Source organism: Camelus dromedarius, chromosome 3 (genome assembly GCF_036321535.1).
Source record: "Camelus dromedarius isolate mCamDro1 chromosome 3, mCamDro1.pat, whole genome shotgun sequence".
Classification (NCBI taxonomy): Eukaryota; Metazoa; Chordata; class Mammalia; order Artiodactyla; family Camelidae; genus Camelus; species Camelus dromedarius.
Genome location: NC_087438.1, coordinates 247711 through 260838, shown reverse-complemented (window position 1 = coordinate 260838; position 13128 = coordinate 247711). Strand labels below are relative to the sequence as shown.

The following is a 13128-nucleotide window of genomic DNA, read 5'->3' as shown; positions in this document are numbered from 1 at the left end:
GAAGACCACAGATGACAGGGAGGGCGCAGGGGAGGGCAGGCTGGGTGGGGGCCACTCGGGATGTGTAACAGCTGGGTTAGACCCAGGAGATGGGGGCAGGTTGGCCTGGTCTCCCCTGGGAAGGAAAAGGGAGTCTCAGAGTAAGGACCAGGGTGGTGGCCTGCAGGGCTGCAGGAAGGAGGCCAGGGCTCCACCTGCAGCAGCAGGGCAGGTCTGAGCTCAGGGCACTAGAAACGTATTCAGTTTTGGGAGTGCTCTTTGACCAAACCGAGGAAACAAAACACAACTCCCTTGGCCTTGAGGGGGTCTCTGATGACCCCCTGCCCCTTCCCATGCACCTGTCACCAGGTCCTGGGCAGGGCGGGGCTGACCCAACAGGGTCCCCCCAAAACACGCACAACATAGGGCCAGGCTCTGCTCCTCACAGGATAAGTGGGGTCTGTGGTGTCCTGAAGACCCCTGGGAGGGTCCCCTGCCCTCAGTGATGGGCAGGAGTGGGGCTGGAGGGAAAGGGAGAGCGCCTGAGAAAGTGCTGCTGGGAGGGCGTGGCCAGGGGCTGTCAGCCTCCTTTGTGACCACAATGCCCCATCTAGTGCTGAAGGATGCTCTTAGAGTGTTAACTGGCCCATACACACTTTGAAGGAAATAAAGTGATTTCATTTGGAGAATCAAGTAGATGTTTCCACTTACGTGTACTAACATTTATTTTACATCAATATTGCAAACTTAATACAAACCTTAGCATCAGAAATTTGAAAGCTCTTTCTAAAGGCACTGAGAATATAGTACAAAAAGTTACATTATAGTGTATCCGTTTTAAAAAATTCAACAAGTCAGTCTGGGTATTGAAAACTTTTTTCTTCCAGTAGAAACTGCAAAAATATAAAATATAATTTGCACTTATCTCCTTTCCATCCCATTCCTACATAATATTTAATATTTTTTCAGCTATATAGGCAAAAGCTATAGACAACAGAAAAACATAAGCCTGTACTTAGTACTAATAATGACATTTTAAAGTGAAATGGCCACATCTACAGAGATGACCACATCTGACCCTCTGCATTCCTCCCCCACACAATTTTTCAGGAGGGGTATGGCTGTAAGAGAACAAAAGTGCTGACTGGGGTGAGTTTTGTTGCAACCGACCCAGCAGAAGAAGGGACCAGGGCGTGCCAGGACCTGGGCCCCAAGCATGATGGCCTCTCCAGAATGTAGACCCTGCAGAGCTGGTGGCCAGATGCTACATCAGCAACGCATGACCCGGCCGCCCACCAGCTGTGACTCGTTTGGTGCAGGTGGTCCCAGGAGAGTGGGCACAGACGGCTGCATGTGAACCTGAGGGAGGAGGCAGCACAGCGCGGCGCTGTGGCCCCCGCGGGCGGGGACGGCTGTGTGCCCCCTAGAAAGGCTTCTCCTCACATGAGGCTCACACCTGCAGCTCTCCTTGGTTACGCTGGGATCTGGCTACAGTGTGCAAACACGCAACGGTGTCTCTCTATTCGGTCTTTCCGGTCCAGGGTTCTCCTGGTTACGTGTTCCACACACGTGGTGCCTCCTGTCTGCTGCTCCCTGAGATGAGGCAGGGCAGGCCTCACGCTCGGTGCATCCCACGACCTGCCCCTGCGCTGGCCTGGGCCTGGTGCTGAGGGTGAGGGCGAAAACACAGGCGGGAGTCTTTACCCTGGAGCTCCAAAGAGGCTGACGGGTACTGACGGTGTGGGTCTTCCCAGGAGGAGCTGGACACTTGGTCTGAATAGGGAGGGCGGCAGGGGGGCAGGAAGGAAGAAGGAAGGAGGGAGGAAGGAAGGAAGGAAGAAGGAAGGAGGGAGGAAGGAAGGAAGGAAGGTGGTTTCCACCCACCACCCCTCATCTTAGGGATTGAATCTAGAAAGTGTGCTGTGCTCGGTGTGGGAACTGAGAGGGCTGCGGAGCACGGGGCGAGGGGGGGAAGCAGGTGGCCCTGACAGGAGGCTGTGCTGCTGTCACCACAGGTGAGGGGAGACTGGCGGCTGGGGTGGGGACAGCACAGCACCAGTGTCACTCTGGCCCCCGTGGGCTGGGAAGACATGAAGAGCACGCTCTGGGAGTCCCAGGAGGTGACAAATGGACCACTTCCACCCGGGGCTCCTCTGTCAGTCCGGGGGAGAAACCTGCAGCCCCCGCCTGCCCCCCACGGAGCAGGCAGCTGTGGGGCACGGGGGCTGTAACTACGCGTCTAGAAGACCGAGTCCCGCCAGCCCGGTCCTGAGTCTGACGAGGCAGACGCGCACACACCAAACAGCATCAGCACTGACCCAGGAGCAGAACACTGACACCCCAACGCCACAGATGACACCAAGTCCCTGCCAAGCACGTGGAGCCGCAAGTCCCCCTCCCTGGGGCTCCCGCCTCCCGAGACCCCAGTGGAGGTGACTGAGGACAGATGCCCCTTCTGTTGGGGGAGGGGTCTCCCACCCCAGCACAGGTGGGCCCAGCCACGAGGGACCCCGAACCAGCCTCCTTCTGCTCGGCGGTGGTTTTGTCCCCTGCTGTCATGTCCTGGACTCACTGCGCCCATGGGGCGGGGTCACCCCAGAAGGTGTGTGAACTTCGCCCTCAGTCACAAGCCATCTCTCGGTGGTGACTGTGGGTGGCCTTTACTTTCTGATTTGTGCTTTTGAATCCAAATTTCCTACACTCAGAATCTGTCAGGCTTTACATTTTTTTTTAATAAAACATTACCTGTCTGCCTTTTCTCTAATAATTCTTCCTGGGATGATGACTGGAAATCTCAGTTGAAAACTGTAGACAGTCAGCAAGTCAGCAAGGCAGCAAGGCAGCTGGACTTGCTGCCGCTTCTCTCTACATTGTGTGCTTCTCTGTTCCGCCAAATCCAGACTTTGTAAACGAGGTTATGTGATGTAGTGAGCGACAGCTCAGCGTGAACCATTTCAGGGGTCCACTGAGAACACCAGAGAGACTTCCGCAGAAACAGGATGTTATCCGGCCAATTTTCACCCTGGGCACGGCCTCAGCCTTCACCCCAGCGTCCTGGACACACGCTGCACATTGTGATGAAGCGCAGGGCTGGCGCTGACAGGCTCTTCTGCCTGGAACTCCTAGGTTCCTCCCAGGAGCAGGCACGCAGTCACCTACAGCTCAGGGAGCTTTTTTTCTAATTTGCTGTCTCGGCCACGGGACACCCAGGGTGTGTGCTCTCTGAGGTCCGCACCATGGGGGCATCAACCTGCCTTCACAGCGCAGGCGGGGAAGCTGGGACGTGGATGTGGGTGGCGGGGAGCTGCACCGGGGGCACGGTTCCCGCTAGGCCGGCACCCGCTGCCGCCCTTGGGACGGGGAGCTCTGCCGGCCAGGCCGCACGGCTCACTTCGGATGCTTTATGAAGACCTGTAACCCTCAGAGTGCAGTGCTGCCAGACTCGCACAGACGTAAGGCCACTTCACATCTCAGAACTTCGCTGACTTTTCACAAGATACAGAATCAGCTGCTGCAGTGCAGCTTTGCAGCGCCTCCCTCAGGACAGGCTCTTGCCCTGCACCTGCTGTCCCCGCCAGGGGGTAAATCTGTATTGGACAGATGTCAGCATTCAGAAACGCCCGCTCTACGGCAGGAACGCGCACATGGAGTCTCTGGGTGGCTTCCGCGTCGCCAAGGCACTGCCGGGGAACATCCTGGGCGCTCCACCCTGGCTGGGAGCAGCCCACGGGGGCGAGTCCAAGGGCTCGCGCTTGACGACAGGCGTGGCCCCAGGAGCTCTGCCATCGTAGCCCGGAGCAGGGGGCTGGTGGCCCCGCACACAGAGGCGGGCTGGAGGCCCCAGGCAGGCGCAGCGTGAGGGGTGGAACGGGGCCAGCTCCCTGCTGGGCCTAGGGTGGGCCCCCAGCATGCCGGGCCCCAGGTGCGGACTGCAGAGGTGGTGCCTGGAGTCCGGCTCTGTTTTCAGGTGCATCCTGCTCGGGAAAGTGGCCAGCTGTCTCTTGGCCACATCGCCGGCCCCCAGCCACACCTGGCCTGGGGACACAGAGTAGCCATCTGATGCGTCCTCGGGCCCAGAGTCACTCTCCATCTTGATGGGCACATCGAGTGACATGGGGTTACACAGGGCTCCCATAGGCATCAGGACACCTCGCAACTTGTCCTCGGTGGGATAGCCACCTGGTGGGAAACACTGTGCTCCCGGCTGAGGGTGCCCATTGTCCAGGCTCCCCTGGGGGAAGGGGCAGCTGGCAGGAGGGTGCATTTGGCCCTGATGGCCATCCTGCAAGGCTCTGCTGGTCCGGCCGGCGCAGGCACCTGGGGGATGTTTTGGGGGGTGAGAGCCGGGGCAGTTCCTGAAGGCCACAGCGCTGCTGGCCTGGATGGTGCCCTGCACACCTGGGTGAGGCAGGCAGGCGCCATGGGGCGGGGTATGTGCAGAGAACGGGTCGCTCTGGCTGGGCTCCAGCTTCAGCTTAGCGCCGCTGTCCTGACTGGATTTCCAGTTCAGGTGCTTCGTGGGTCCTAGTGTCTCGAGGCGGCAGCTGGACATGTACGTGTCTCTCTGCTCCCTCAGTCCCAAGGAGCCGCTCAGCAGCCCCCCGAGCGCCTCTCCTCCCCCGTCCCTGCAGGAAGAGAAGCTCGTCAGACGAAGCAGGACAGTGATGGACCACCAGTGCAGTCCCTAAGGGGAGGCACTAAATTAGGGTGGTGCTGGCCACCCTGCAAGGGCTGCTCTGTGCCGTCCACAGCCCTGTGACACCAGGCCAGCCTCCTCCCTTTTGAACGTGACCCTCCCACGGCCTCCCTAGCGCCCAGGGTTGGGGGCAGGTGGGGGCTGTGGGAGGGCAGGGAGAAGAGAGGGTTCTGAACAAAAGTGAGGACGAAGGATGGGGCGGGGGCGGGCAATCACCCTAGGTCCAGGCCACGGGCAGAGCTACAGCCACAGTCCCCAGTGACCCTGGCCAATCCCCACACGTGTGATGACAACTTCCAGGCAAGAAGCGTGTGTGGGTGTGCTCTGCATGTCACCATGTCCCACCAAGAGAGAGGTTTAGCTGCTGTGGTCAAGGCCACCAGACTGCTGTGACTGAGCCACTTACCCTGCAGCCCCCTCGGGGTCAAAGACGAGATCTGGGCGGCCCCTGAGGCACAGGCAGGGGACCCGGGCTGGAACCCGGGCCCAGCAGCAGGCGTCCACTGGTGCCCTGAACACGGAAATGCTGTTTTCCCCATCGCCCCTTCCTGTTGGGAGTCAGAGAAGGTGGGTGAGCAGCGACCGCAGCCTCCAACCCCCCCCCCCGCCGCTCAGCCAGACGCCTGCGCCTCCTGACAGCATTCCTGTGGGACTCGCCATGTCTCCACGGACACAGACACTTCACTCACTTGAAGAAGAGGAGACAATGAATTTTAACAAGTACCTGTTAAATGATTGGGTTTTCCATACAATTCTGATTCACACAGACTCCCAGTAGCTTTTGCTCTGTGAAGGACAAAAATAGCAACATAACAAGCAGAATAAATATGTGTCAATGGCAGAAATTGCAACATGACAGGTGTCCCTGTCACACCTAAGAGGAGAGGACGCAACAAAAACTTAAAGATTGTAAACCTTTTCTCAGCTACAGATTTGCTGAAAATTCCAATTCACATCACTTTTCAGGCCAAAGAAGCACCAGCGAAGCTACTGCAGGAAGCAGACATGCGCCTGGATCTCAGCGCTTTGGTTTTCTTCCGGACGGTCAGAGTGAATGTCAGGTGAGTCCTGTGATCTGCAGTAGTTTACAAAGTCACCGTGAGCACTAAGTCGGTGACACTGAGCCATGGCACTGACACAGGGTGTGTGGTCTCAAACCCCAAGCCAGCTCCTTCTGGGAGATATGCTCAAGGAAAAATGAGGCTCAGAAGCATTAAGTGACTTGTCTGAAGTCGCCTGTCCTTCAGGTGCAGGAACAGGATTCAAATCCCTTCTGACCGGCACCACAGGCAGAGCTCCCTGCACTGCCATGGCGCTGCCTCTCCGTCTTCTGGTCTCCCCTGTAGGAGAGACGCAGTCAGAGACGTGAGGCTGGAGCGTCGCCCTTGGTGGGGATCCTACCATCGAGCAATTCAAATGCCTCCCAGGTGGCTCACGTCCGTGGATGACTGGGAATCCCCCGAGCTGTTTGGAGGACAATCAGCGAGTAGGCTGATTCACACGCACAGAACCGGTGCGCATTTAGGAGTGAGGCTGTGTCACAGAGTCCCGTTGAGGAAAGCCTGTGAAGGGCTTGAAAGGTCTTCAGGGGCCACCCCGCCCCCCCGTGCCACCCAGCGCAACCCTCCCAGGGTCCCAGACTCCGGGTCTGCTCCTCACATGCTCTGAGCTCAGACGGAAACGAACGTGATGCAGCGTCGGAGTTGGTGAGGAGTTCGGTTCAGAGCAGAAATCAGTTCCAGGAAACGTCGGAGGCCGACGGAAGTCATGCGCTTCTTCTTAAAATGTTGGGTGGGAGTAACACCCTGTGGCTGGGCCTGGCTTCCTCTTCCGAGTCTCAACGACATTCGTCCAATGTTTGTCTTGTACCCGCGCTGTCACCACGTGTGCAGCCCCCTCACCCTCACTGCACCCTCACCCTCGCCCTCGCCAGCCCTCCAGGGCCGAGCAGCGGTGGGCGACTCGGGGGCCGCACCTGCTCGGAAGCCCGCGGCTCCTGCGCGGCCCTGCGCTGGGGACGCCGCCGCGCACGCCTGCGCTTCCCGCCACGGCCGCCAGAGGGCTGCAGGGCGCCGGGAAAGCGGGCGGAGCGCGGGTTTTCCTCGTCTCCGCTGCGGGGTGGGCCCGAGGGAGCTCACGCACGGCGCTCTGAGACAGCAGACGCAGGCGGAGGGTGCTTCGGGGCGTGAGTGCGTCGGTCCAGGCGGGGCGGGAGCGGGCGGCGGGCTGTCCCGCGGCCGCTCGGAGGCTCTGGCCCCAGAGGACCCGCGTGGGTGCGGCCGCGCGTAGCTTCGGGGCTTCGGCGCAGCTTGCGTTTTAGCCGCTTCGCTGCTTGTTTTTACGGCGTTTCTCCCTCGGGTGTTCTGTGTTCCTCCCTCCTATTTTGTGACATCTTCTACCTTTAAAAAGGGCGTGTCATATTTAATTTTTAAATGCTCCAGAAAACTGCTGCCCAGCATGCGGGCCGGCGGGGCCCCAGAGGCCGGCCCTGTCCCGCGGAGCCGCCCTCGTGCGTCACGGCAGCGGCCGCCCCGCAGACCCGAGCGGGGAAGGGGCCGGCAGGAGCCCTCCAGCGCGGCTGTCGCCGGCTTTCCTCCTCGGCCAAACGGCTCTGGGGTCAAAGGTGAACCGCGGGTGCCGGGGGTGGGGGGGCGCCGACAAGTGGGCTGGGGACTAGGAGGCCTTTTGCCCGTAAGCGGTACGGAGGGGGCGGCACGCAGACCTCGGCCGGCCCCTGCCGTCTCCCCGGGGTCGCCCTCGCAGGTGCACAACTGGAAGCACAGGTTGCAGACGCACAACGTTTTAATCGCTCCGAAAGGTGACCCCTGCAGCACAGACCTAGCCCATTCCAGGAGATTATAGTCAGGGATCCCCCAGAAAACCTAATTCAAGGTGCTCTGTACTCCCAAAAAGCTGAGAAATCCCTGGGTGGACAGAATGTGTGCCGTGTCACCGCTGCCGGGACGTCATCTCCAGCATTTGTCCCAGCGCTGAGCTGACGGAGGGGATGGCAGAGGCAGCAGGGAGGGCTGCTCCGCTGGCCTCCCATCCCCACAGTGGACACAGGCCAGGCGCTGACTGGGAGGCTGTAACTGGAGGGCACAGGAAGGCAGACACGCAGGAGTGTTTGGTGCCACAGTCACAAATATCAGTGAAAGCTTTTTTTCTAATAGTTGCTTCCTACATAATGTACTAGCTTTAAAAACAGCAAACGTCCCATTTTACTGCTGGCTGGAAAGGAGGAAAGACTAGACAGAAAATACGAAGTGCGGAGACTGACCCACCAGCCGCCAAGGGGACCCTTACTCACTTGGTGTCCGTCGTGGCCGAGATGTCCCCTCTGTGCTTCACCCTCAGAAGCACGCTCTTCACCTTCATCTCTGCCACGGAAGGCAGGAGCACCGGCTCTGCCACACAGAACAGGGAGAGGCGAGGCGGCAGGGCTGCGCCCGACGGTGCCTTCCTCTTCTGCCCAAACAGGAATTTTAGTTTTCCTTGAAACTGCATCGTCTGGTGTTTCAAAGACAGAAACAAAGCCGTGTTCACAGAGTGAATTAGTGACACGGCCAAAGGACAAAGAATTCACGTTCCCAGGGACAGAAAAAACTCGGAGAGGATCTTTCCTGAGTCACTAAGCAGACATGAACCAGCACTTCTTCCACACTCGGCCTCCTTGGGCATGTGTTCCCCATGACCTTCGAATGGCTCGGGGTTGCTCTGGAGTCCCCGTGATGTCCTCCAACCTTCAGGCATGTTCTCGTGTGTGCACTCGTGGGTGTGTGGGTGTGTGAGTCCTCGCACGGGGACATACATGTGCACTGACTGGGGCAGGGCCACCAGGCAGCCCCCCAGTAGGATCTGCTTGGGTAGATAATCTCTGAGGACTTTCCACATTAACCCACCACTTCCAAATTAGTATTGCTTCATTCGTGATGATAAAACTTAGCGACAGCTTGACTTGGTTATCTGGAGCACATGGTGTGAGTAAAAATCCAGGAAGTAACTTTGGAGTTTGCGATAAAAGAAAATTAAGGATCTCTCTATAATGGAAAAGCTGATCTATAATTGAGTTACTTAAAGTGACTTCAGGGTGCTCCTGTCCTTGATGGAAAAATGACCCCACAATGTGGCTGCACTCTCTCCCTAGCCATCTTCTGTTCATCCATCCTGCTTTCTATCCATCCTTCCATCCATCCATTCTTCCATGTCCATTCATCCTTCCATCCGTCCTTCCGTCTGTCCATCTATCCATCCATCCATCCATCCATCCACCCTTCCATCCATCTATCCATCCATCCTTCCATCTGTCCATCCATCCATTTGTCCATGGACTGATTGAGTGAACAAATACTTGCAAAGCACCTACCACATGGTGGTCACATGCTTGGTGTGGGGGAGTCAAGGCAGTGGTGCTGGGACATGTTTAACATCCAGCTCTCCAGAGAAAAAAGCCCTGATTTGTAGTGTTTGACATTTTCTCAAAAGCAGTAAGAAACCTCTGAGGCTCGTGGCACGGCACTGCTCGGGGCCCAGGCAGGGAAAGCCAGCGAGAATTGAGAACCGAGACAGGCAGGTGGGATATCCACGGCCAAGAGCCAATCTTGGGCTCAGGCTGGTCAGCAGGGCATCCTCAGGGCTCCCTCTCCTCAGAGCCATTTAGAAGCTGATCCAAAAATACCTGCTTGCCCCTGCCCCTCCTTCCCTCCCACAGACACCCACTGAGCACCTCCTGGAACACGTCAGGCCAGCCCAGGGACTAACACTCAGAGGTCCTGCCAAACACCAAACACCTGCTGTTTGTCCCTCTTGGGGACCACAGCCCAGGAGAGGAGACAGACCCCCAGGATCCCACAGTCAAGGTGTGGAGACAGACTCTACACAGGACCCCCCCCCAGCCCAGGATAGGGAGACAGAGCCCCCAGGACCCCACAGTCAAGGTGTGGCTGGGGAGGAGCAGGGGTCGTGGGAGGGGCCGCTCTGCATGCATCCAGGACGAGGCAGGAAGCTGGGGCTCAGGGTTCAGCACCAGTCACTGATGGGGAAAGCCCACTGGCCCTGGGGTCAGAAGTGGAGGTGGGCAAGGCAGCACAGGGATGAGGTGCGCTGGGCTCCTGGGAGAGACTGTGGGGACCCTGGGCCAAGGGGAGGCGGCAGAGCCCCTGGAGAGCAGCATACATGCGGTCCAGGGGATGGAGGTTTGGGGTGGGCAGGGGCTTTGCTCTGCTGCCCGTGAGGACACACCTCCATCCGCCTCAGCCCTTCCAAGGAGGCACTGGAGGAGAAATGGAAACCCCAGTGTCTTTCTGCAGGAGGAGAGATTAAAACCAGAAGCCAGGGCTGCCATTCGGCTCTCCTGTGCTTCTCAGTCCTTTCTGGGAAAACACTTTTAATGAGTTTTAAATAAAGGGAAATTGAACATAAGCACAAACGCTCTGCAGATTTCCAGTTCATCTAGGTGGTGCCTCTACCGGCAGCTGACCTCACATTTTCATCTCACCGCCTGCACACTCTCCCCGCTGAGTCACGGGCAGTCAGCACCTCGGGCACTGCCCCTCGCTTCTTGGCTTCTTGGTCCGCACTGCGGCACAGCCCCGCCACCCTGCAGGCCGCAGCCCCGTGCACTCACCAGGAAGCCCGAGGTGCTGTCCAGCAGGCAGCGCACACGGCAGACGAAGCAGCGCGTCAAGAAGGCCGAGTACTCCGTGGGCGAGCTGGCGCCCTCCTCCTGGGCCCGCAGCAGCCTCCCCAGGATGGCGTCCTCTCCTGCCCACATTGGCAGAGGCAGCGTGACCAAGGGAGAAACCGTGAATACGCTCTGATGAGCAAGGTTGTGCGTGTAAGGGCGCAGAGCACACGCGGCCCCCCAGGTCGCCCTCCCATGAGCGCCCAGTGCGTCCCAGTTCCCTAGAGACAGCCGCCCTGACATATTTTCCCTTCATCGTCCTTTGCCCTTAAAAACAGCGTTTCAGAAAAACTGCATGTGTGATGAGCGATCAGTGGTTGAGTTTTTGTTTTTGTTTTTGTCTTGAGCTTTCAAATAAACCTGCGTCGGCATCTGAAGTTTGCGCTCCCCTCAGCGTTATAAAGTGAATCGTGCTGCTGCGTGAAGTTGTGCTGGAAACCCCTCTCGAATTAGTTACCACTTCAGGGGAGATGTGTGAAAGGCCAGGACTGTCTTCCCTGCACTGGACCCCGGTGACGCTGCCCTGTCCCTCAAGGACCTGGATGCCTGCCCAGCATGTGGAGTGGGCAAGGGCCACAGATCCAGGACTTCGCAGGGGTCCTGCTCACAAGGGACAACGTCTCTGAACAGACAACAACCTTTGCGGGCTTTTTCCAGGTAAATCTAATGTCGGCCAAACAACTTTCCTGGAAGATGGGAGACAAGTACTGTGGCTTCTTGGTGAGCACAGAGAAGTGGCCAGAGACAGCCAGAGAGCCACGTGGGGCTGGAGGCGGGGAGAGGGACGCGGGAGGAGGTCTTCGAGGAGGGGAGTGGACGCGGCATCGGGAAGAGGAAGGGTCCCTGCAGAGACGCCCACGTGCTCCCACTAACGTCTGAGCCTGGGCTGGACTGGGCCCGGGAAGACCCACCTGTCTCTGCGAGCAGGGGCTGCCCACACGCTGCCGGTGGGGGGTCCATGGCCCAGTGGAGCTGCCGGCGGAAGTCCTGGCGGTCGTCCACGTGGATGTAGTCGTAGATGTTCTGGTGCATCACGTCTGTCTGCAACAGTGCAACAGTCGCTTTAGGCTTACCTGAGGGAGCTGCCACACTTCATACCAGTGTTAACCACTGAGAAAACATCTCGTCCACCTGTCAAGCAAGTCACACCTGTGAAGAGAAAGCCTCTCGGAAAGGGCTGGGCCTTGGCCACGAGGACTCGCTCCCCGGAGGCCACGCCCACATGGCCCAGATGCCCGGCACCCGGCTCACGAGGTGCCCCCAGGGCCGCCAGCCCCTCCCCCAAGCCGGGCGGCTCCCTGGGGGCAGCTGGGGCTCAGACACCCACTTTTCTAAGTGACTCGACCCTCCATGCTCGAAGAACTCATCAAGCTGTACGTTCATGTTTGGTCACTTCCCAGCCTGTATTACTGGAACCACAAAAGTTACTTAGGGAGGCACCCCTGTGAGGTGAGAGGGAGCCACCAGGTGAGCTGGGGCCTGGCCAGTGCCTCCTGACAAGACTTCCCCCTTCCCAGCGCCTCCAGGCCTGACCGTTGCCTCATCCAGGACGCCATAAGGCCCCGCCAGCCGCCAGCCCTCTCTCTGGCCCCCGGTCCTCCCACCTGCTCGGGCCCTGAATGCAGTGGCTGACCCCTACGGGCTCTGGGTCCATGCTGGGAAATTGTGGTCTGAGCCACAAGGGCCACTACCGTGGGCTACAGAGACTGGCCGCCGTGGGCACGACTGTCGCTATTGTCGATGAAACGCCCTGGGTGTTGGCAGTGACGAGGCCGCTGCATGCTTCCTCATTACCCTCTCACCTGGGACCCCAGCAGGGCCGGCCCGCTTCTGTTTCAGTCACTCCTCAACTGGATCATTATAATAACTAGAGGGAGGAAAAGGTGCTGAAGATTCAAGACCTCACAGACGAGTCACCTTCTTAGGAGGTGGCCAGTAACCTCACCAGAGTGGATGAGATGCCCCTCCCAGTCACCTGTGACACGTGGCTGAGGCTCTTTGGCCCCCAGACGTCAAGCCAGTACCTCAGGAAGGTGGAAAATGAGTGTGGTCTTAATTCAAAGGTTGGACTCTAATCGCCTGCGCACCCCTCCATCCACTGTTTCCAAGAAAGAAGTGGACACTGAGGTCAGAAGAGGTTATTGTTGTTGGTCAGTGCTGTCCAGAGTCAGGGGCTCTGGATGTGAACAGGGACCAACTCGTGGTGATGTGGACCCACCAGGCTTTCCCTCCTGCTGAGACCTGGCACCACTGGCCACAGCTTCTGGTGCTCAGCCACCTGGAGTCTCCCCATCACCCAGAGTCTCCCTCTCACCCAGTCCCTCCCCCTCACCTGGAGTCTCCCTCTCACCTGGAGTCCCTCCCCACCTGGAGTCCCCCCCTCACCTGGAGTCTCCCCACTCACCCGAGTCCCCTACTCTTACCTGGAGTCTCCCCTCACCTGGGCTCTATGGTCACAGGTGCACTTCCCGTAAGGATGCTTTCTTAATGAACTTCAGAGATTCAGGCATAACACATAGGCTGCAAAGTGCCCACACCATAAATATGCAGCTCCACCACCCAGTAAGGAAGTGGGACCCAACAGCAGCTCTGAACCCTTCCATCCACCCTCCCCAGAGACAGTCAAGGTGCCGGCCACACCCGGGCCGCTTCTGGGGGTAAATGGAGCGCTGTGTCCTCTGCGTCACGTCACAGCCGTGACTCATCCACGTGGTGTGTGGCGGCATGTTTCACCCTCATCATTGACCGGTCCTTCGCTGCGTGGATGAGC

At 58.6% G+C, this 13128-nt stretch overlaps 1 protein-coding gene across 1 annotated transcript in view; it reads right to left on the bottom strand.

Annotated features, from left to right (window-relative positions):
- Positions 1 to 701: 701 nt before the first annotated feature.
- The window catches only part of AHRR (aryl hydrocarbon receptor repressor), a 66788-nt gene continuing 54361 nt past the window's right edge, over positions 702 to 13128 (bottom strand). The window contains exons 6-11 of the mRNA XM_031442372.2: positions 11270 to 11399; positions 10302 to 10438; positions 7986 to 8185; positions 5400 to 5461; positions 5082 to 5223; positions 702 to 4604 (exon numbers count right to left, since the gene is read on the bottom strand). Of these exons, the coding sequence (XP_031298232.2) occupies positions 3605 to 4604; positions 5082 to 5223; positions 5400 to 5461; positions 7986 to 8185; positions 10302 to 10438; positions 11270 to 11399 (1671 nt within the window). The 3' untranslated portion in view covers positions 702 to 3604. The remainder of the gene's footprint in view (positions 4605 to 5081; positions 5224 to 5399; positions 5462 to 7985; positions 8186 to 10301; positions 10439 to 11269; positions 11400 to 13128) is intronic.